Raw genomic sequence first — 26,137 nt, 5'->3', positions numbered from 1 at the left:
TCATACCCTCTCCTGTGGGTTTTTGCTTGTCTGATCCTAAAAAGCATTCGTCTGATTTATCCTAGGAAAAGAGAAACCTGGAGCGTGTGGCAGGTACGAGCAGATCTCTAGCCAGCACTGAACCTTTTCTGAGTGTTTGTTCAGTGTACTGAGGTCAGCTCTCACATACTAAACACAAACACAGCTGTCCCTGCTACCACTAACACAGATATTCTGCATTTTCAATCAGCAGTTAGACACTTTGGAGTGAAGAGAGAAAGTTTTTCGCAGGCTAGGTTGAAAGCTCAGCTGATCAACAAATAAGTGTCACGGCATGCTAACAAATCCTTTCAACTTTAGGGAGGAAAACAGAATTAATGAAGTACACTAAAGAATCAGGATTTCCGAGAAGTTAGAGATTAAGCACCAAAGCACATGCTCACAAATCCACATATAGTTGCTGGTTAGTTAGAAAGATTTGTTTTCTTTTCTTCCAGGCCAGTCAACGCTGGGTACATGGCCACTTTCCCAAACACCTTGGACACGCAATTAAACAACTCTCAAGAGACTCATTTAGACCAACAGTCACACACATACATTTCCTGTTTTCTTTCTCACTTTTGTCTACATCATTTTATTGACTGACCTGCAACGTCAGCAATCACTGGGCCTCTGCAGAAAGAAAACAAGATAAAGAGCTAGAGAAACTACATAACCTGAAGTGCATGTGCACAGACCACAACCACACACACACACACACACACACAATTCTGCCTCTGCTTCAGACACTAAAAACTTTTGTATTTACCCATAACAAACCACTCAATCCCTCACTATGAGACACAGTAGCTGTAAAACACTTATCAACCGTCTACTGCAACACATGAGACAAGAGAAATCTGCATAAAAACAAACATCGCCTACATGGTTCTGAAAGAAAGACAATAAAAGGCTGCAGGCTTAGAAAGTGTTTGAAATCAAGCTTGGGCTTATTAGCATCTAGTTTGATTTGCAGATAAGGCTTGTTAATAGAGGAGTAGCTGCTAGAAGGACAGAAAGCATCCAGACGACCACTCGACGCTGGTACTCCAGCGATCCTGAGTGAAATTTCCTCACGTCAGTAGGTCAGGAGGCTTGTTTTCATTCAGGAGTTGTGTCCTAAAGAGGAGACTCAAGCCATGTCTGGCCATAGTCTGCATGAGAGTATGTGTGTGTGTGTGTGTGCATGTGTGTGTGTGTGTAAAAGGTCAAGCATTGTGTTGAATAATAGGCTTGGGCCCCTCACTGAAGGCATTCTCCACTATTGTATTGTCAACTAGAATGTCTAATGGTTAAAGCTAGACTGAATACAACACACATAACGTACAAGCTTACTGAGTGAGGAAAACCTTCAACAGACTACAAACACTATCAGATCTGACAAGATGAATAAAGTTCTGAAATCAAAGAAGGAAGGAAAACCAGAGATGGATGAAGAAAAAAAGAATCCTTTTGAAGTAGAGTCGTTCAGAAAGCCACACCTTGGTGAGAACAGAAAAGCTGAGCATGAAATGAGAGATGCAGTAAAACATCATCCAAAGGGGAAAGATCTGACAGGAGGGAAAGCATTAACTGTTGCTGTTAATGAGCCAGCTTCCTTATGAATTACAAATCACTGAAAATTGATTCAGATCAATAGTTGAAGTGAGGAAACCCATTTTGAGAAACTCCTGCAGAAATGATGCAATTTTCTCCCCCTAGCTCCAAAAGTGTCTCTCTTAACTTTCTCTCTCCTTACTCCATCTGTATCTAAAATTATTAAAAAAATAAATAAATTAAAAAGAAAAAATTATCATTATAACAATAATAATTATATGAAAAACCAAATGTAGTCCCATTATTATTATTATAATTTGCCTTTCTCTAAGCTTCTCACACCACAGGAACAGTCATAGTTGGCATCTTTTTTCTGTGTTTTTGTCAAAAGGAGAACAACCACCCTGGCTGGCTATAAATAAGACCAACAACAGTCTGTTTTCTGAACACAAATAAGCGTGCAATGTTCAGCAAGTTGTATTTACACCAGGCGGGTAGCTGTTAACGTGTCCTCCTCATTCATAAAGTGTTTTCAGCAAGTTCCTCTATATAAAGAATTTGAGCTGTAGATAAAAGTGATTTGAGCCTTTCTGTTTTAGTTATATTAAAGTGAAGTAATTTCTCCCCATTCTCTCCATGATATACAGCATGACAGTATGATTTGAGCTAGGGCTGGGCGATTTGACGATATAAATCGGTTGGACAAAATTAAAAGTGTATCGATTCATATTGTGCTCTATCATTTATTTTGTGTTGTCGCAAAATACATTGTTTACAGCAATATGTTTTCACTATTTGAATGACGGCAGTCTTAACATGCATTACACAGGGATGCATGTAGATGCGTGAATAACAGCATGCGCACACTCATGTCACGTTGCCGTGCGCGTGGTCATGAAAACTTAATGTTTGCATGTGTTTTTAAGCACTGCAGTTTAAGACCACTGATTTTAGGCCATTGAAACACAGAGAAGTGCGTAAGCCACGCATCAGCTGCTAATAGAGCTACAGTAAATCAGTAATACTGTTAAATATTACTACAATTGAAAATAACGGTTTTCTATTTTAAAATATTTTAAAATCTAATTCTGATTCCTGCGATGACAAAGCTGTTGTTACTCCAGTATTTAGTGTTACATGCTTTCAATGTTGAAAACCCTTTTTTTTTTAAGATTCTCTGATGAATAAAAAGTTCAAAAGAACAGCATTTATATGTAATAATCATTTGCTTATGAATAGGAGTGTAACAATATACCAATGCCATGGTTCAGTTCATATCACGGTTTTCAAACCAAGGTTCAATAAAAAATAAATAAATAAATAAATAAAATAATGGCTAAATAATGTGGACAATAAACAGAAAATAAAAATTATTTTAATCAAATATGTATTAACTCAAACTGACACTTGAGAGTCGCGAGCTGTTTGAAAGGCAACTGTGTGCTTTCGCTAAGAGCACATTATGCGCAAGTACTTTATGGGTTAAAATAGTTTGAATGTTTAAATTGACATGACTTAAAATGCAAGTGACAATTCTGTCAGCTATCCAGTCATAGTTATTAATATTGTGCAGTGTTGTTTATTCTGCACATGCTGCGTGCTAAAGAGATAATCATCGTAGTAGACCTCTACAATTAAGTGCTTCACTGCATCTTATACGAGTAAAATAATATATATACACAATATATAACTCTGTGGAACCATTCTTTCCATATAATTGCGCTGAAACATGGCAAATTATTTTAGTCGTATTCTCATTTTAATTTTACGTAGCCTATGACAGATTTGTTCTGCACATTTTGCCCTTAATGGCACCTTCCTTTTCAAATTGATTCAAGCTATTCATAACCATCATGGCTGTACGGATTTGAGGTGACTCAGCAGGGGGCGGGGTAGGGTATAATGATGCGCATCGTCTCTTGAGTAATGTGGTAATGTGGGTGGTGTATCATGGTTTTCGGTTTGGTTTTAATATCGTTACACCACTATTTATGAACAGTGAATATGTTTTGGAGTTCCTGGGGCTCAATTATTATAGTTTGACTCCCTGGAACTATATTCTTCAAAACATCTGCCAAATGCATAATCATGTTTTGCATTTGTGCATCCACTTGAGGACCCCGATGTACAACAGCTGTCTGAGGGGAGCCATTACTGAAGAAAAGCTTCAGTTTGAGCACTAGTCTCATGGCACCTCATCAGCTGAAGATGTTCCATTGCAATGACCTGCCAAAGTACACAAAGTTCTCCATTTTCCCAATGCACAGAGCACAGAGAATTAGATGAGGCAGAATGCATGGAAACAAGTTAACCTCACACACATGGGGCGTCTCAGGAGGCATCAGACATGCACACACACCTCTGTCTAAAAGTCTCCTGCAATACGGATTTGAGGGACAGAACAAATAATTGGACAGTATTCTCAAACTCTTTGTGCATTAAATGCAATAGGTGCACATGCTTGCTGTAAAAGTAAATGAGGATAGTATGTCTCTCCGGTGTCTCAAAGACTTGTCTTACAACTCGATCAACCTCTAATGCAGCTCATTGGATTCATCATGGTGAACAAGCCATGTGTTCTGTCTAGTCCCATTTATATTAACGGTTGGGACAAAGGCCACCTTGCAAATGAGCACGTAACATTTTCTTTAATATATCTGACAAATTCAATAACACATGAAACTTCAAGACTGTCCTTTGAAATATAAGTGCATTTGGAAAGATGTCTGGCTGATTGTGGTTTCATTTTTTACAGTAGGATTATGTCATTAATCAGTGTTTATTAAAAACGGACTATTTATATTAGTAAAGTATATAACAGCCCTTATTTCATTGGCTAGAAACATTCAGATTAATTAGCACTGCTTCAAACACAAACTACAAAACAAAACAATCGGTCACTTACCAGTAGTCAAATGTCATACACTATCATTCAAACGTTTCTTTATTTTTAAAAATAAGTTTCTTATGCTCATCAAGGCTGCAATTATGTGATCAACAACCATATTGTGAGATATTATTACAATTTAAAATAATTATCACATGACCCTTCAGAAACCATTATAGTAAGCTTATTTGGCTTTCAAGAAATCAATGTTGAAAACAGTTTATTGATGATTCTTTGATGAATATAACATTTTAAAGAACAGAATTTATATGATATATATATATCTTTTGTAACATTATTGTCATAATGTCTTTACTGTCACTTTTGATCAATTTAATGTATTTTTAATGAATGTATTAATTAATACGAATTTTTTTTACCCCAAACTTTTGAATGTAATATGAGACTATAACAGATTAATATAGCAGTAATATATTAAGAATATAACAGAACCTTTAATATTCACGTTAGTTATTAATTAGCTGCAACATAATAATGGTCCATAAGGAGTCAGTAAGAATTTAACCCACTTCACTCCAACCAGGGCTACTGCTCATCCAACCCAATCAAAAGTGACCCCAAAAGGGAGAGACCAAATCGAAGAGTGTAAAAAGCAATCTATGAGCTACAGGATGTCTAGGCCTGATTAGGAGACGATAAACAGCACGTGGATAGATTTCCCATAAAGCTTGTGATCATGGTGGGGGGCAGATCTCTCGGGATGGGGGTAAATAGGTCTGATTTCAATGTGATGGAGCAAACTGACCCATATTTGCAGCTATACACCAAAACCAGCACTCGATGGACAGAAATGGTGCATGATTAACTTTAGATTCTGGATAAACCCAGGAGTGCGATGAAGGACAAAAGACATCTGTCAGGACTGAGCAACAAAGCTCTTACAAGACACTTTGAACTGATTAAACTTTGCAAAAATGAACAAGCTGCATGGGAGAAAATCAAGAATATAGCAGCCAAAAAGAACCATGTGAGAGATTTGCGAAATTTTTTTTTTTTTTGACAGATTTCCACTGAGGCTTCAGCAACAGTGACAAGATGGAGTCACTGGTTGCTGTGGAAATAGGATGTGACGATGCCAGGATGTACCATCGAAATATCAATCTATGCTTTTGTCATTAACACTAGAGATCAGGGATACTGAGAATATACATGCAGCATTAATAACACACATCCATAAGTATGTATGTATATATATATAGCAGAGATAACAATCCGGTTCAGTCCATAGAGACCCTTAATGGAAGCATGAGCACTAACAGGCTTTTAATGAGGAACACACATCTGACAGCTGCATTGATAGTACAGCAGATAATCATCCCACATTAAAGCATAGTCCTTAATAATCCATCATTAATCCTGAATATCAATTTACCTATCATTTAATCTATCCTCTTAAAGCAGAGGCAATATTCAAATAGGCATCTTTGAGGACACCTGGATTTGGAAACACTCATTTCATTAAGTGGCAAGTAGAGCTACAAGTGCATGCTCCAGGGTGAGGGGTTGTGTAAAGGGGGTTTGTATATCCTGTTGTCCTACCCCCACAAACCTTTCCAGTCTCTCTGAATTATGCAGGGCACACACACACACACCTCCTCCTCTCTTGTGTCCTATCAATATGATGAAGCCCCATTGATGAAAAAACAGAGTTCATTTAATATAGATCCTAAAACCACTTTGATAACATGCCTCTCCCCCTGAGGACTCCCAAAGGAGTCTGGGCAATTCACTGATCAAATACTGAACTTTAAAACGCCTCTGGGATTAACTCTGACAGGGACAACATATTTCACCTTAATGAAATATTCCAAATAGGTGTACTTATTTGCAACACAGTATGTAAATAGTAGACTTGTAGAGAAAGACTTGTTAGAGTGCACTGCAGGTTGATTTAATTTTTAATTAACTTAAAAACCATAACCATTATGAAAATCCTTTTGAGATCAGTGTTACATTGGGACACAGGACAATCATGGCTCAAACATGAATAATTCGGTAGTTATATGTACCATTGGTCAAAGAAAATACAGGTCAAAGGACAATAATAACATGGCAGAATAAATATGTATACCTACAGAACATACTATAATCAACAATTCATTGAGTTACAATACAGTAAACACTACGAAAAATACAGGAATTCAAATGCAGCCAATGAAAACGTGTAGAAAAGCAAGCAACACTAAAACTTAAACAATTGGAAATATAAAAATGAAAGCTAATTCAATATATTAATGAATACTATAATATAGGCTAATATAATATAATATATGTTCAAAGCACATTGCAATAAGGCTTTCCAATGGAAGAGGTATGTAGAGGACCCAAGTTTCATGTATGTTTGTGAAATGTATGATTGGCGCCATCTAGTGTTTAGATTAGGTTTGAACACAACTAATTGTCAAACTGGTTCTTTAGTGACCTGTAGACAGCTCATTCTGTCAGTCTTCAGGTTTCAAAGGAGTGTTCATGTTATATTCAGCATATGAGAACATTACCTGTGAATCTGTCCAAGCAGCATTAAGAGGACAGCATTAAACAGGGCCCTAACAGCATTAATCCCTGTAGCATCCCATCTTCTGTCCACATTTTTGACACTGCCTAAATCCTTCTATTCACACTCTCCATTCATCTTTTATATCATAACAAGTCTCTGAAGAGTCACAGCGGTCTGACTCTGGTTAGCGATAGAGTGGAAATCTCTCCTCTCTAGCCTTCATCATTACAGGACCATGACTCTGTCAGGAATTCAGTTCTGAGTCAAATGATGCTAGAGGGACCCTTATGAGGCACATCATTTCAATCACATTTAACAATCCTGCCATATAAAGATAATCTAAGTAATTCAACCATTTTCCAGCGTAAAAACACACAAAGTAATGTCACGCTCTGAGAAAACATTCAGATCATGACTTGTGAGTTGCTCTGTGACATTTAGTCTCTGATTGGTCACAGATGACAGCTACTGTTCAGATACTGTCTACATTGTCTGAACAAACTGATCTGATTTCATTACATACAAAACAACCGTGCAAACAGTCTGTCCTGAAGATCACATTCAAGAACCAAATTAGATTTGTGTGCACTGTGAACATGTGGCCAGACGAATAAAATACTGGTCAGATGTCAAACCTATTTATCAGAGTTAATGAGACTTAATTAAAGACTGAGCTCAAGCTAAATCAGCTGCTGTTGTTTTACCTATTTGCATTGAGATCACAAACACCTGCTGCATCCAACAAATCCTTTAACTGAGGTGTGTGTGTGTGTATGTTCAACACATGACATATAAATTGGAGACTGTTTACTGTAATAAGATCTGGCCTGGAGCTGAATGGAAGGTGAAAAGTGAAGAATGGAAAAGTGAATCAGATACACTGGCAATTCATTGCTAAAGAGCAGAAGTTTTTCCAAGGCCATGATAGCTGGCCTGGCATTAACAGTATATAAATGATCTAAAATAATTCACTTAAATGATCCTGTCCCTGCCTTTTAACCCCTACTGACCTTTCGTCTAATGTCATTTAGCACAATTCTTTAAGATATATGGCTTTGAGGAACCGATCAATATGTGTGACAGCTGTCAGACCTCACGCTCTGAGGATGTGCCCTCTTTTTAGGGATGACCTGTAACCTAATTACCTGGCACACTGCTCAGAGAGGAAACATACTGTAGTCTGTTGTGAGATAATCACAGCCGACCTGAAATAAGATACAAGTAGAGATGGATACAACAGTGTGGTTGAGTGTTTGTATCTGTGGAAAAAAACACTACACTACACTGACCAGGGTTTAATAATTAGGGGTTTGCTGCTTGCATGGACATGGGTCCCATCACAAAAAATAAATATATAAAAAAAGAAATTCTACAATTTACTATGGTTCAGATTGCTCAAGGTTTGGTTTGGTTCAGGGTTTTAGGGTCATGGTTCGGTTCGGTATGTTCTATGTTCAGGGAAAAACCTGGACAATGAATACAAGATAACAGTACTGGCCCGATTGAGGCCCACACCTTTTGACTGATTTCCAATCATCTTTCAAGATTTTATAAATTTCCATGATTTTTTCCAAGCTTGGAACCCACATCAATCAACTCCAAATCAATCATGTGTCTACGGTCTTCTCCCCCTTTCTATTCGGCAAACACCTGATGTCCAGCACTAAATAAAAATAGTCTTAACCCTCAATCCCCTAAAGCAAGTAATCCTTCAACCAGAACTTAATTACAGCTGCCATGATGGAACAGGAGGCCCAATTAGTGCCAAAACTAAACCAAACAAGCCCTGAAAGAGTCCATTAGACCCAGTCTCATCATGATGGAGAGGCACTGGTCTGACAGAAGTTTATTCAGAGAAGGAATAAGTGTTTAAAATTTCTCTCACTCTCTCTCTCTCACACACACACACACACATCGTTACATTCATATGTAGTGACCTCCTGTCACCTTCAGCCAACACACAATACAAAGAGCCATATGAAGATGCTCTCTAAAGTTAATTAGGGGCCATTACAGATGCCATGTGCCTGGAGAGTGTGAGAAATAGGCCACTAAAATATAGATTTAAGATTCAGTCACAACTGACTTATTGAAGCAACCAGATCTATATGGGAGTGGTGATTGCCAGGGTTGACTGGGTGTTGCTTTGCAGTTGCTAGGGTGTTGTGGGTGGTTTTTTTTTTTAAAGATGGTTGTCAAAAGAGCATTTCATAGTCCTCATGTAAATCAACTGGAGTTTTTAGAAATTCACCAATGTGGACATTTTAGTTTATACTGATACATAATAATATATATTAAATCTGATAACCAATATATTGCCCAATATTAAATCTAATTAAACATTTTTTTTAACTGATTACTAAAAAACAACATTATGTGGAAAACCATGTTTTTTTTTTTGTTTTGTTTTTTGGTATAAAGCAGCTATACATGCTTATGATCAAATTTGTTTTATAAATACTGTATTTTAACTCATTTGTTTTTAACAATCCATTATTAATAATGTGGGGTCTCATGATCATTTGGCGACATGTTATCAGCCTGTTTTACTTAACGAACCAATACTGATATGAGTGCATCCTTTGACGTTTTATTGTTCAATGTATATAAATAAAGTATGAAAAATGATATCTCTCCTCAATAAGACATAATTATGGGACCATTGATGGTCTTAGCAAACACATTGTGTTCAATACTTAGGCCTAGAGTTTTTGTTGTAACCCTCAGTATGAATAAGTAGCACTTACGATTAAGAAACTCCATCTAAAAACAAAAGGTGCAGCCTTCCATAATGACTGACAGCTCTCGTTCCTCCTCGAAAAACACAGGATGCTGACCCCACGCCGAGTGACACTTCTTTACAGCTGAGTAGCTCCACCCCCAATTCTTAATGAAGGAGGTGAACATATGATGAAGGAGGTGGGGTGAGAGGAAGAGAGAAAGGGAATGGAACAGAAAGAAAGGGATATGGAAAGAGGAAAGAAGTAAAAGAATCCAGAATGTCTTTAAGGAATGGTAACATAAGCAGTAAGGATTCTTTTGTCCCAGTCCTGCCATCAGCAGGGGTTATGTGTGCTTGCCTGAGGGGATTTGACGATTAACAAAGTGCCTTTGTCATGCTGCGCGACTGAACTGTTAGATTTAGTTAGGAAGGGGAATGACGAAGCCTTTTGTATTCACAATTCACAACAAGGGGTTAAGGCTACCCACAATCCCTTACTGAGATTAAGCATACAAGGACAGTGCAAACAATAGTAACGGACCAAAATAACTATCTTCCAGAACCTAGAAGATGACTGTATTCTTGAAATGGTGGCCTATAATCTCCACCCAGGTTCCTCTGTAATACTTTAAGGACAGTATTTTGCTCTGACTATCTATATCAGTTTCTCAGATTCTCCAGAATATCAATTTTCTATGATTTTCTCATCGACATTTTGGCTCCAATTTCCAACTCCCTCTAGAAATGAATTTTGTTAAACACGTCCCATTATTCAGTGTCTGCTCCTGCCAGTTTCTGTCAGTCCCTTGAGAGGATATACTGAAGAATTGACCGACCACTGGCCACAATGCTTGAGCTCGGCTTAGCAGAGATCTGTGAAACACCTGCTCAGCGCCTAATACTGTAGCACGACTGGTGTCATCCAACAATACAAGACAGTGAAGGAGAGAAAGGACAAAAAATAACTGGGAAAAGCAAGAGTGATAATGATAAAACCCAATCGAAAGGTTGTGAGTTCAAGTCCCGGGCCGGCAGGAATTGTAGGTGGGGGGAGTGCATGTACAGTTCTCTCTCCACCTTCAATACCATGACTTAGGTGCCCTTGAGCAAGACATCGAACCCCCAACTGCTCCCCGGGCGCCGCAGCATAAATGGCTGCCCACTGCTCCGTGTGTGTGTTCACTGCTCTGTGTGTGTGCACTTCGGATGGGTTAAAATGCAGAGCACGAATTCTGAGTATGGGTCACCATACATGGCTGAATGTCACGTCACTTTCACTTTCAAGAAGAAACGGGAATATAATGTTATTTGAGGACTACCGGACATTCAAAATACATCCTATAGGCTACTGTCTTGTCCTTAAAAATGTGCTTCCCTGTCATTGGATTGCAATGGGGCGTTTGCATATCATCTCAGTATGGCTGCCGCAGTGGATGGATAGACTACTAGAGATCTGATACAATGGCCTTAGCACGCAAAAGGGTAGGGATGTGGTGACCAGATGTCCCGTTTCCCCCTGGAGTCACAATTCGTTGTCGATTAACTTAAAGTTGGTGAAGGCGGGATAGTGGGAATCGTGCTGATAGAGGTGCTCTCTCTCGTGCACGCTCCACTTCTTCAGTTTTCATAAACAGTGCATGATCATTTCTCAGTGCTCAAATGAACACACAGCAGTCCACATGTCTTTCATGTGGAATATTAAGTGAACGTGAACAGGTGGGTGAAAACTGAACGTGTCAGTATTGCATGCCTTCCGTCTTAAAGGGAAAGCATCACTACCTATCCATGTCATTATAATGTTAACCAACAAAAGATGTTACATAAATATTTTAAGTGAACCTACCGTCTCTGAAAAATGAGTTTAATTTGTATCCCTTTCGTATTTATCTTATTCTGCTTATTTTTCAAAAATTACTTATATATTTATATTATATATAATATATTAATATATCTTATTAAAAGTAATTTGCATGTCCATATGGCCCAAAGTGTGTCACATTTTTTTCTAACATTTATCATTTTCTATAGTCACTAGCATCTCTATTCATCTCTATTTAATATATCAATCATATATAAAAGCCTTTTTGTCATTCTTATCACATACATTATAAAATATCTCCATCATCTTCTTTTTTTATCACAACATCTTCTCCCTCTTCAATCTCAACCCCATTCACACACATTCATTGTGCCTTTCTTCACCTCTCTGGTCCGTTTTCTCCCCTCCACTGGTTTCATCAGATAATAATTAACTCAGTGAGGTGATGGGGACACTGTTTGTGGGTCAGTTCTGTCCCCTCCATCAGAATCAGGAACGATCAGTCAGCTGTTCCCCATTGTCCTGGGTTCCCATGGGTAGCTTGGACACTTCTCTTCTGTTTCTTGTCATTGTACTGTAACTGAGCATCTGATATGACTTATACAATCAAAACATGCTAACGTTTGCTTAAAGGGCCTATCTAAACAACTAAACACTATGCATGATTAAAGACACAGTCTGAAATGGTCTTAAAAAGCCTATGTTCATCGTTAGCCATAAATGCATCCCCATCCATCAGACTCTCACCTTTTGTACTTCCTGTGCACATCATACCATAACCTTTAGAGTCACCCACTGCTTGCATATATCAGTAAATTATGAATGGCCAACGGGTCATATGTGTGATGCTATGAAAGATCAATAAATGGCATTCTGCATTATACTGAGTGAATGAAGCTAACCTTATTAAGGACAGGAAGGGAAGAGGTCCCAAGGGGTCAAGCCAAAAAGGTTCAGTCACGTCTCTAAAGGTCAAAGATCACAAAATCTCAACAGAACAATCTCTGTATTGATTGGTACAAAAGCAGTCACACCGAAGACAATGACAGCAGACCCAGCGTGTTCTGGTACACAAGCAAGCTCAGCAGCTAAAATCAACTTAAATGGAAAAAGGTGTGGAAAAGTTTTGAAAAAGTGCTGCTTTAACAGTTTACTTAAAAGAGATAAAAGAGTCATAATTTGCTCATTTGGAATGACTTGAGGGTGAATAAATGATTACAGAACTATCCATTTAAATAACCATTTCAACACATATCTAGGCATGTGCAAAAGTTGTAATCAGACTATTCCATTGATATCAAACTAAACTAGCTACTAAATTCACCACAATGAGACCATCCGACCTATTACTACATTCAAAAACCATGCAATCACTGCCGTATACTTACAGGGAAAGCAAGATAGCGAGTTCCTCTTGCAACAAGACTGAGAGCGTGTGAGAGTGTCCCCTCGTAATCCTTCTACTCTTAGCATTGGTTTAGGGGTCCACAGTGATTCTGGTCTCTGATAGACCTTGGAGGCCAGCAGTCTGCGCCTGATACTGCACTCGTTCCTGGTGCGGGGGGTCTGGGCCGGTTCCAGGGACGGAGACTGAAGCTGTGAGGGTGGATTGTTGCCCATCTTGCAGGGGCAAAGGTTGGCATACCGCACTTGGTAGCAGCAATCGACTACATTCACGATAGAGAGGTGCTGAGCATATGTCGGCATGCTGCAGGATCCTCAGGCCTGGAGCTGTCCTGGAGGCGGTCCTTGATTTGAACTCCCTCCCTCTCACACAAACCCTTCATCCGCCAACCTCAGGTCTGTCCCCTGCCCTCCCATCCTCAATCCTGGGGGGGAGGGAGGCAGTGGATGGGGCATGTTCTCTGTAATACACAAGGGACCTGCGGTGGATCTCCAGAAGACAAACCCCTCTCCTCCTCACCGCACTCTTTTCTTTTGGGCTGCTTCAGTGAGGCTGCTTGAATTTAATTGATTTGCGCAAACAAAAGCCGCAATCCACAGAGGGTTAGATTACAAACAGATTTGCATCTCCAAAAAAAAAAAAAGCGAGAAAAAAACACACCCTCTGCTACTCTTCAAAAAAGTATGACTTACCAAAACAAAAAACCATAACTAACAAAATCAATACATTTCTTCCAGTTTTCTTAAATACTTGTTATGGTTAGTTAATAAAAACACAACTGTTCATTGTTAGTTCATGTTTGCTTAGATTCATTAAATAATATTAACACATACAACTTTTAGTTTTAATAATATAGAAAATGTTAAAATGAACACAACTAAAATTAAATGCCTAAGAAGTATTTTTCATTGTTAGTTCATGTTACGTAATATAGCAAAAATATAAAAACATAAAATAAAAACATATTAAAGTACAAAATAAAATAACTATAAATAATAAAACAATATTAAAATATGAATAAATATGAGCCAAAATAGACAAATAAATAAATAAAAATGAAAAATAAAAGCTAATAAAAATAAAACAATTTCAACTCTGTACTACTCTGCACGAAGTCACGGTTTAGAAAGTTTCAGCTGTTGGAGAACAGATGATTCAAGCATTCATATACTAGAAAACACTTCACAGGATGTTAACACAGCAGAATTGACGTGTTCAAACTGTTTTTTGGGGATCTGATATTAAGTTGTTGTATAAAGTATAACTGCTGATCTCTCCACCTCTCTGGACACAAATGAGAACTAACTATCATCCTTTTGGTCCTGCTGGAGTTTTGGTCAGTGTGTTTGGCTCCTCTTGCTCCTCTTGGGTTAATCTCAGACGGATTATCAGACTGACAAACACACACACACACACACACACACACACACACACAGTCACACAGATGCCCACATGGTACAGGTAATTAAGGTTAAATGCAAGAGCTCAAGCACCTCTGCCAACACAGAGACAGGTTGATGTCTATTGGCTTTAAGGTAAACATCAAACACAGAGCTAGCATTACACTGAATTGCAGATCTTAACCAGATTTAGTTAGTCTAAATTGCACATTAAATCACATCTTTCTTAAAACAGTAGGCATGAACTTCCTTAAAAAGAAAGCTGAATCATTTCCTTCGTCAAATTACATTCCCAGTCAGAGACTCAGCAGAAACTCTGGCCAAGGAAAACAGTAATCACACTGTCTGTAAATACACAGAGTTCACTGCTGAAAAGTACACAGTACTATTGACTGTGGTTTAATATGAGCGTTTAATCATGTGGACTAATCTAAATACAATCTGATTAAAATGAATTGTGTTGGGTGCTGCTAACCTGCTGAGGTGACACATTGTGTGCCTCAGGTAATCATGACAGTTTAGTGAGCAAGACAGTTTACAAAGAGGAACAGCGACCTCTAGCTGTGGATGAAATAATACAGTATTGTCCCATAAAGCTTTTCAAACAACTTTTTTTGTTGTTGTTCTGTAATTGTGCAAGAATAACCAGTTCAACAGGCCAACACCTGGCACAAACTGAAATGAACCAACATACACTAATCTTCCTCATTCTTATTCCTTTCTACAGAAGTGTCACAACAAAAACTTGATATCTATGGAAATATAAAACAATTAAAAACACAGAAACCATGTGATGCTACAGAAGTATTTGAATGCATGTGCTGTATGCAGTAACATATCACTTTTACGTGCTATGTTAATGCAAATGCAAGTTAAATCTGAAATCTACATTCCATAATCACATTTCTGTTCCTTCATTTATGCAGTAAACAACAACAAAATAAAATGTAAATTGGCACGTAGGCAGCATCTTGGGTCAAATCAAGAGTTATGCAATAAATAAAACTGCGCCTTTCTCTAATAAGACAGATTTACTGCTCGATCTGCTTTTACATCAAAAATCATTAAAAGTCTGCAGAAGTAGGACAACATCTAAGTGGATGAAATCTATGTATTGTTGCATGCCAGAAAAAAAAAAAAGTTATAAAAAGAAAAACAAAAGTAGTAAATTTTTTTAATGCATAGCAGTATGATATAGTAATATAAATAGTTTTTAATTATCTAGTAGAGAAATATATTTATAATTTTATTGCATCTAGTAGTAATGACTTAATTCATTTAAAGTGACAAAACGAGACAAGAAAAAGTCCATTCCAACAAATTATTTGATGTTGAAAAAGCTTAATATATTTACCCAGAACAGTTATTTGTTATGATTAGTTTTTGTCTTAGATGACAACAGAGATGAAACTCTAAGGATGAAGATTCACAGTAATGCAAAAGGGAGTTTTCCATAAAATGATCTCAAAATTAGAGGGAGAAACTAAAACAGTGAGTGCAATGGAACGAGAGAAAGTAAGGTATCCGGACGAACACACTCTTGGTGTCCACTGCACATGGGCTAGCACCATGCCACGACAGCTGACTAGCACACACATGCTAACAAAACACAAAATGAATGCATTTATATATTACTGCAAAGCTTGTCAACACATTTTAAATATACTGTTTTATTTATGGAGACAGAACATAGGGTTTAAAATAAAAAAAAATGTTTTTCCAACCACAAAGACCCTCTTTCCCCTTTAATATCAGGCAAAGATTCCCCTATGCTGTTATTTTTTTCTCTCAAACACACAAAATGTGGATACAAACAACAAAAAACTGAATGCATACAGACACAAAATGTCCCACCTTCCAGGCATGACATGGCTCTATGTCCATTAGAGATCCCCAGAGATGTCAATCCCACTCCAGCGAGCGAACCAATATCCAAATACACACACCGGCCTGCTCATGGGAACATACGCAAACTCACTGACACTCCTATTCTCCCTCTCTCTCTCTCTCTCTCTCACTCACTCACTCGTTCTCCCACCACAGACACTCCCACCTTCCTGTCATCTTAGTACCACCTCTTCCCTGTTTTTTCTCTTTCCCTTGTTATTTCTCTCTTTCTCTGTGCTTTTAAAGACGTGTATGGACACATTTGGGCACTCATTCGTGGGAACACTGATGTTTTAAAAACAAATGAACCCTACGGTTGCCCCATGTCTGAACATGTTTCCTTATCATAGTGTGCCAAAAACAGTTCGTGTGTTTGTAAATGCATTGACAGAGTAATGACAGCAGGCAATTATTGACAGAGTTTATTAATCAGTTTGATTGATTTCATTTCACAAACTATGTATTTGATTAGATTCTGATCTCAAATCAAATCAATATCGATTCATATATCAGGTATAGTAGATGTCAAGGGGTCCAGAATCCCTAGCGAATCCAATGCACATAAGGTCGTTTTTACATTAACTTTTTAATGATATATTATGTTGATGCTTCAATTTGTAGCAAAAATATAAACATTTAAACAGTGGCCGGGGTAAAAAAAAAAAACAAAATAAATGAATAAATATTCTGTATTGAATAAACAATATTTAATAACAAAAACAGATAAAGATATATAAAGCAGTATGCAAAAATACCTGAATGACCTACTGCTTGCATCAAGATTTTTAGAAATAGTTCACCCAAAAATGAACAGTGTTTAAGTTGCTGGTAGATTATGTGATATTTTCATAAGCTGTTTGGACTTTCATTCTTTTGGCACCCATTCTCATTGGTTAACAACTGGTTAAGCCCCTTTCACACTGCCATTCCGGCAAATACACGGGTAAAGTGTTCTGGCAATTGGTCCCTGGTCGCTAGATGTGGCACTTTCACACTGCCAGTGATTACCCGGGATATGTGTGTGCTTTCACACACAACCCGTAAAGATCCCGTAACGACACGTGACATCAGGGCGTGACGTGTGATGTACGAGTCGAAAACGTTAGGCACATTATACTTTCACTGAAGCAAGCGAACGATCTCGGCGTCAGCGCGGAAAGTGAGGAACTAACTGAGCTCTGCTTCATTACAGTTTGCACATATTTTTTGGACGCAAACATTTATCTTCCTTCAAAACAGTTTATCACAACTCCAAATCAAACACTTTCTATATATCGGACGGCCTAAGGGTGATCAAATTTTCATTTTTGTGTGATGTATTCCTCCAAGCATGAATCCCATTTTGCCGTCACATGAGATCTGTAGAGAAATCGTAATCTATGGAGCCAAAAGAGTCTCAATAAAGATAAATGCACACACTAGATTCACATATGCACACATAGGATTCGTACATGCACACACATAATTCATAAATACACACACAGGATACACAAATGCGCACAAAATTCACACATGCACACACACAATTTTAAAAGCACAGAAGATTCACAAATGCATACAAAATTCACAAATGCACACAAAATTCAGAAATAAACACACAATTCAGAAATGCAAACAATATTTACAAATGCACTCATGATTCACAAATGCACAGGACAAGATTCAGAAATGTATTTCTGATGCACACACACATATATTTTGATTTACAAACTGCTTGCGGTCTTTGAACTTCACTGCATTTGTGTGTGAATTTTGAGACTCCTCTGACTTGGCCTAGACACACAAATGCCTTTTTTTTTAAAGAGGGAATGATCAGCAACCAATCAGATATCTCCCTTGTTTTAGCCAATCACAAGAACGCACTCCACAGTGGGGGATTGTTTACTTATAAGCCAATCACATGAACGAGTTCACACAGCAAGATATGCATGTGGTGCAGCATATTATAGCCTACTTATTTATGAAAATACAGATGTTTAGAATGATTACAATTCAGGTTTATTTTTTATTATTTTTTACAAAATATAAATAAAAAAATGTCTCAATACATATATCCCAGTGACTGCAGAAAAAAAGTTAGCCATGGATTCATAAATTTGCAATAGGCAGTTATTTCATTTTATTGAAATATTTTAATGAAAGTAAAAAAAGAAATACACCTTTTTGAATATTTAAATATATATAAATGTTCTTTTGGATGCAATATAGAAGTCACTTTAATTATAATATTCGGTCCCTACATGAAGAGAGAGTCAGTGGTCCGCTGAGAGAGGAAAGTGACTCTCCGGCTGCGAAAAGTGGGTTTCCAGCTGTGTGAGGAAAGTGAGTCGTTTGCTCAACTTCGCTGCGTGATGAAAGTGAATCGTTTGCTGAGGAAAGTGAGTCGTTCGCTGCGTGACTCGTGAGGAAAGTGAATCGTTCGCTGAGGAAAGTGAGTCGTTCGCTGCGTGACTCGTGAGGAAAGTGAATCGTTCGATGAGGAAAGTGAGTCGTTCGCTGCGAGAGGAAAGTAACTCTCCGGCTGTGGAAAGTGAGTCTCCTGCTGCACAAAGTGGGTGTCCAGCTGCGCAAAGTGGGTCGCCGGCTGCGTGAGGTAAGTGAGGTAAGTGAGCTGAGGAAAGGGAGTCGTTCGCTGCGTGAGTCAAGTGAATCGTTTGCTGAGGAAGGTGAGTCGTTCGCTGCCTGAGGAAAGTGAGTTGTTCACTGAGGAAAGTGAGTCGTTTGCTGATTGGCTTACAAGTAAACAATCCCCCACGTGGGGTGCATTCTTGTGATTGGCTTAAACAAGGGAGATATCTGATTGGTTGATTGGATCATTCCCTGTTTAAAAAAAGGCATTTGTGTGTTTAGGCCAAGTCAGAGGAGTCTCAAAATTCACACACAAATGCAGTGAAGTTCACAGACCGCAAGCAGTTTGTAAATCAAGATGTATGTGTGTGTGCATCAGAAATACATTTCTGAATCTTGTCCTGTGCATTTGTGAATCTTGAGTGGATATGTAAATGTTGTGTGTATTTCTGAATTTTGTGTGCATTTCTGAATTTTGTATGCATTTGTGAATCTTCTGTGCTTTTTAAATTTTGTGTGTGCATTTGTGAATTTTGTGCGCATTTGTGTATCCTGTGTGTGTATTTATGAATTATGTGTGTGCATGTATGAATCCTATGTGTGCATATGTGAATGCAGTGTGTGCATTTATCTTTATTGAGACTCTTTTGGCTCCATAGTAATCAAATGCAGTATTTTCTGAATGTGAACATGATTTGAGATGCAGTTTTGCTTGTCTAGGAATGATTTTTGTTCTGTTAAAAGCAAATACAAACACTTTACAGCACAGTGAAGTTTATAAGTGTGTGTGCATTTGTGAAAGATTTTAGACAGTCAGCAGTTCAAGGACAGAGGCGGCTCAGGCTTACCCCCTTTTTGAACCACAATCACTTTAATCCCTCAAAACACTGTGGCTGTGTTATCAAACCCAACAACAGCTAACAGCTGTCCCGGCTAGCCATTTTAGCATCAACCACCCTTCACAGACAGTCCTGTTTGTTTGTGACTGTGTGCCAAATACGTGTGGTTTTATAGAGATCCTTTACTACTCTAAGCTATGTGCTTACATGCCAGATGTGTGTAATTCAATCAGCTTAAAAGAACAGTTATGGATGTTTGCAGCTTAGGTCATTTACAGAAGAAAATACTACAAATGCTAAATAAAAGATTGAAATCAATGTAATATTGAGATTAAGTGTTAAAACAACGTCACAGACACCAAAACTACTGAATAACATCAGGCGAATCAAATTTGGTTAGCTAGTTGCATTACTGTAGACTAGCTTGTTTTCCATTTTCTTTATCAACAAATTACTTTAATGTCAGTCAGTTTAAGTCAGTCAGGTTTTTTTTTACACCATATTGAAAGGTTGTGGGTCAACTAATTACAATTACAATTTGAGAGCGGTTCGAGTCAGCAAGTCATATTTATAGGAGTACTACACATTATAAAAGGAGCACAAGTTTACACCATAGCTGTTTCTTATTTATCTTCCTAAACAAATGATAAAAATGTTTTTTTTTAAATGCACTACAAATTACTTTGGATAAAATCATTTGACAAATGGGTAAATGTTTTAATACTGACACCTACTGGCCCATAAATGTGCCAAAAACAGCATTCTATACAATGATAATAAGAGACTGATGTTGACTTACCTGAGTGTCACAAACAGCAGCCCATCACAAACAGCACATAAAGAACAGACAGAAAGAATAAAAAGTCAGATTTAAATGCCGTAGTCCAATGCAGTTTATTGGCGACAAACAATAACAGATTCTTATGATGATGTCATCAGAATATGCGCTGGAAGGAGCAAAACTAAGGAATAAATAACATAAATTATTTAGATTTTAAAAGTATGAGCAATGATAAAACACACTCTAGGAGGCACATAAATTAAAGATGAAGTGTAGATAGCACGGTCGAAACACCTGTAGAAATTTCGAGCATCATTTCTATGAAGGTTGTCAGCGATTCCTCCACTGCTGAAGTGGAGGTGCTAAAACAAAACATAAAAATGTATAATAAAAAATAATAAATCACGTCAGTAGTGAATTAGTTTGCACTCAATACAATGCGTTTCGCTAAATCATTTCAAGAAACACATCTTTCTATTGAATTGTCTAAGCAAAATGCGCAAGACATAACATCTCGACCAGTGAAATCCGGTGCACAACAAATAACTCCGGTTCTTTTAATGAATCATTCAAAAGACTCACTTATTCGCTGAATCCACCAGAGCAGATATTACTCAATTTTTGCTTATTGAGAGCTTGTTAATTCTGACTGGTTTGTGTGGTAACGTTACTGACCCTCGTAACCCGCGCTGTCAACAGAAAATTGGGAAAACTGTAGTGGAGAGTATTCAGAAGCTAAACGCATCAAGCTCGTTTATGAAGAGAAAAGACTAATTGCCTGCATAAAAAAAAAAGTTTAAATCAGCGTTTATGTGAAACAGAGATGGCTTTGCCACTGATTTATGATACTGGTTTCTGCATTAATAAGAGCGTCATTAGCAAGCAACGCAACCCACATGACCTCAACTATTTTATCAAAATCAACTCATCAATTAATCCACAAACATCAAAAGTAGAGATTTTGACCCGAGGCTGTGTTCGGGACAGGGGGAGAATCAGGGCAGCCACACAATCAGTCAATTCATTTCCATAGAAACCGACAAAAACATCCTGTCGCTGGGCAACCCACACTCCGAAATTATGGGTCTACTACAAGGGCCTGACAGCCCAAAATTATAGGATGCATTTAAATAAAGAGTGCAGGAGCAGCAGTTAGTGCAGTTTAATTAGGCTTGCATGTACTGTACCAGCACGTAGGTGCCAAAAGAATAAATATATGTTTTAAATTTAGAAGCTTGTATGCTTGTTAACATCAAGATTTTAACATCGACTAGAAATGTAGGTGCTTTTGGAGAAATTTCCTGTATTGTTTCCTGTTTTGGAAAAGGAGTGTTTTTCCTGCTATGCCTCGGGAATAGCACTGGGCATGGATGTGTGTCTGAATACATATAGAGTATTGAGTTATGATATAAAAACAGAAAGAGGCCAAATGAAACCTCTTTATCAGTAAAAATAAATAAATAAATTGTTGATGTTGATGTTTACTCAACATTCAGAAATGCTCCATAATTTAATGGGAATGGTAGCAAAATGTCATTAGAACATATTTTTCTTAGCTGGGGCTTGCCATATCATGCCAATTGCTCAATTGTTAAAAAGGAGTGTCATTTGATAGATAAAATCTTGTTTATGACTTTTCACAAAACAATTCAGAACTCTTCACAAATGCACTGCTATGAAAATAACATGCACCAGGTATTTGTACAGGTCACAAACTATGTAAACCCACATTGCCATTGATAAAGCATCACTACGCTGGAAATGCACTTATGCTGGAACAGACACGGACAGGCAGATCTGTTCTACAAAACATCTGATTGTCAAAAGTCATGCCAAATAGAGCGTGGGAGTCAACAGAGTCAGCAGTGACAGCTGAGGAAAGACTAATGTTACTCCTCCGAGTCCAGCGCTGGGATCAGCCCTACAGTAACTTTACTCTACCCTGATAGAATATCTCATTAGAACCAGCATAGAGTTACAGCAGCACTCCAAACCCACATACACACACCCACACACACGCGTGCACTCAAACAGGCCAACCAATAAACAAAAGTCTACAGAGATACCAGGGTGGAGTTTCTGCTTCCGTGCAGGAGTGGCAGATTTGACATTTGATTTGCAAAGCAAACTATGTGCCACTGTACATTTAGACCAACACAAAGAGATATGCATGAGACTGACTGATGTGATCAGCTGTTGGTAATCGGTTTCAGTCTCACCCTAGACAAAAACCACAATTCTTAGCTAAAACTCCCTGATCCCAACAAGTAATTCTGCTCACTTACCTCATCTCAAATTTATGCAGACATTATATTAATTTAAAAGGTAAAAATAAAAGGTAATTCCGTACATTAAACGAAAACGCATTAAGACATTCAGTCTCAGAGCTGGACAGCTGTGTCTGACGGACTGACCACAGCAGGCACAATGAGGGCATCTTTGCCCTTGTGTCTACACACACACACTTGGCAAGGGCTCTCACACCCGTATCGCCACCAGTCAGTGACATCACCCATTTACGCAGACGTTTTTCTAGCACTCTCTTCCCATTTCCTACAGTAACTCAAAGCCCTCTGGTCAACTCTCTGTACTCCATTCCTCCAGGCCTCACTTAACCTGTCGATGAGAAAGACGTGTTAATGGCTCAAACCTTAAAGACAAACCTGCAATAAAAAAGACAGTGACCTAGTTTCTCCCTCCTTGTAAACAACTTACTCTCTCACTTCCTGCAAGAGCAATAAATCCAAATACAATAGAGGACTATTACTACTAGGCTGTTAAACCAGACATATCATGGAGAAATTTGATCACCAGTTTACTATATACAACTAATACATACAGTGGTATGATAACATTTGAATGAACCTTTTAAGGTTTTACAAGAAGTATATTTCAAAAAAGGACAGTAAGTGTATACTGTGCATGTCTATCAAAATAATTAATAAATGTACTATATATAAGTATATAATATAATATAGTTATATAATATATATATAATTTTTATATACATAAAAATAAATGAACAGTTATTTCCCAATATCTTATTGCAACATTTTCTACTCAACATATTTTTCTCAAGATAATATAACAGTTTCATTGAGTCATTTCAAATGAAACTGACATGCTCTAACGTGTTTGGAATTTGTAAATAAAAGAATTTTCCTTATTACTTTAGAATTTTGATTTATGCAGTTTATAATATGTCATATTAATGTTGAGACTACATTTTTTAAATTGTATAAAAAATTTAAATGGATTAAACATTTGTCACACTATAGCATTTAAATGAACCACAAAAAAGTTTCATAAAAACATTTCTGATCAAAGGTTTGGGGTTTTAAAGATTATCATTATTATTTTTAATTATTACTTTTATTTTGCAATCCTGAATTACATTGATCAAAGTGAAAGGAAAGAAAAATTCAGTTTTAAATAAATTCTGCTCTTTTCAAACTGGTCAGATCCTGAAAAACACGTATTACGCAAACACAACTGTTTTCTACATTGATAACAATAAATCTTGTTCTTGAGCACTAAATCAACATATTAGAATGATTTCTGAAAGATCATGTGAAACTGAAACCCCAGCTTTGCCTTCACAGATATAAATGATATTTTAAAATATTTAACAAAAATAAAATGGTAATTTGGAACGGCAGTGTATCTTATTACACTTATTTTCCATTACATTAGATAGGAGACCTCAGGAGCCTTTCAGATCTCTGACCACAAATTACACATGCTCACACACACACACACATACACACTGTGTATCCTCACCTATACAGTGCTGGGGCTCATACACCCAGTCATCATCATCTTCATCCACTCCATGTGGAGTGCTGGAGTGTCTATGGAGGCTGTTCTGGCTGCGGAACAGTTTACGGGTCTGCTGTGACAGCGAGGACGCGCTTAGCCAGCTGAGAGCTCGGGAGATCGGGGCGGCCTTTTCTGCCTTCTCTCTGTCCCTCCCAAAAGACCCAGAACGCTTGTCCCTCATCATACCCTCTTTAAAAGCAGGGGATAAGATCGAGGTCACTTAAAGTTACAAGAGTTAATCCACGGCGCACTGTTCCTCACGAGTCTGGGATCAAAAGCAGAACTACATCACACGGTTTACGCTTAAAGATCATGAAGTGATTGGGTTTTAAATCCATGAAGCTCCAGCGAAATGAAGGAATGTCTGATTGAATTAATGTCCCACTAAATGAAATTTACTGGTTCATATCCACAGGTGTTTTTGCAACCTGGATGACAATTTTCAGACAATTTTTTTGCTTTCTACTAGATTCCTGGAAATCCCAACACGAGTACTGCAGACCACAAGCAGTAATTAACTCAAGCAGCAGGCTGGAAAATCGCAGGTCTTCCCCCGACGTCCACCAGGAGACACGGAGCAGTTTAAAAGCCACAACAGTTTTTTTGGTGAACACCTTTAAACCTGAAGTTTCAGCTGAAGAAAATTAGACATTCAGTTTTAGTACTTTTAAATGCTATTATAAAGACCAGTGATTATCTTATAACATCCATGTGACACTGGTCTAAAGACATCACCAGGGTAAGTTTCATAAATGAAGATGGATGAGCTCAGAAGTCCTTTTCCTTTTCATTAGCCGGTAACAGGATCAGGTGCTTCTGTCGCCGTGGACCGTGTTATCTCCAGTCACTGTGTACAGCCACCAATGGATACTCTTCCTGATTACTGACACTGACTACGCAAGGGTGTCTGCCACTCACCTGGGACTTCAACACAATCAAAGTCAGTCCTGCAGAGTGCCAGAGCAGGCGTTCTCCTGATCTCTTGGCGACAGTTGTCCAGATACAGCACCCACATACACTGACTGTGGGATTGGAAGTTTAGTGTTACAAACAACTAGAGTGCTGGTGAAATACGACCTTAAACCAGCCCCAACCACTCCCTTACTCCTCTCTGATCTCTCTCTCTGATCTTTGCCCCTCCCCTCCAGTCGCACAGCAACCATAGAAGGGAGACTGGACTTTTCACTCCTCTTCCTTCTCTGGGTTTCCCTCCCTCTAAGTCAGAACCTTCAAAACGGGGTACAAAGGAAAAACATTTTCTTTCTTTTTTTTTTTCTTTTTTACAATATATATCTTATTTGAAAGACAAACTAAATATGCACATACAGTAGTTGTGTGATTTTGTTTTAGCTGATCTTTTTTTAAAAAACAAACAAATACAAGTTGGCACACCATAGGCTCCAAAAATGCAAAACAATTTAATAACGGACTTCACAAATGGTAACGTTTCCTTGGAAACTGTACCTTGTGTGAAGGTCCATTATTAAATTGTTTTGCATTTTTGAAGCCTATGGTATGCTGACTTTTGTCGAGCACCCAATTTTGAGCATTTTTTTGCGGTCGATGTGCGTGTTTTGGTTCTGTCTTAGCTGATTTCTCTTTGAAATATACATATGTTCAAATTCTCATTATGTTAATTATCTCTGTAAGAAGCAAATAATATTTCAGACACAAATTATGGCAAATATGGAGCATCCTTGTTTACTGTATAAACACGTTCTGTACAAAAACATAAACCCATTAAAAATATATATATATAAAAGAAATAAAATAAAATGAATAATAATTATAGTTTTGTTTATTTCAATTATATAAAAGGATATATTAATATTTTATATTTTATTTATATTTATTTTTAATACAGTTTTTCCCCTCACAAGACGATCTTCATATTTAGGGGTCTCTCCCATTAAGGAGCTTAACTTTAAAAACAAGAAA

The 26,137-nt window shown here is 37.7% G+C and overlaps 1 protein-coding gene across 6 annotated transcripts in view; it reads right to left on the bottom strand.

Moving 5' to 3' along the window:
- The window catches only part of LOC127938674 (NHS-like protein 1), an 87,607-nt gene that overhangs the window by 23,041 nt on the left and 38,429 nt on the right, over positions 1–26,137 (bottom strand). Inside the window, exon 1 of one of the 6 annotated variants that reach the window (XM_052535462.1) lies at positions 24,161–25,530. The exons of 2 other annotated variants lie outside the window; for them this stretch is intronic. In XM_052535462.1, the coding sequence (XP_052391422.1) occupies positions 24,161–24,383 (223 nt within the window). In that variant the 5' untranslated portion in view covers positions 24,384–25,530. Of the gene's footprint in view, positions 1–12,888; positions 13,518–16,159; positions 16,316–24,160; positions 25,531–26,137 lie in introns of those variants that run through there. 3 more of the 6 variants (XM_052535464.1, XM_052535467.1, XM_052535461.1) reach the window with 3 other exon arrangements.

The sequence above is a fragment of the Carassius gibelio genome, chromosome A20, assembly GCF_023724105.1.
Source record: "Carassius gibelio isolate Cgi1373 ecotype wild population from Czech Republic chromosome A20, carGib1.2-hapl.c, whole genome shotgun sequence".
NCBI lineage: Eukaryota > Metazoa > Chordata > Actinopteri > Cypriniformes > Cyprinidae > Carassius > Carassius gibelio.
The sequence above is the reverse complement of the archived record's forward strand: the minus strand, read 5'-3'. Positions and strand labels throughout refer to the sequence as shown.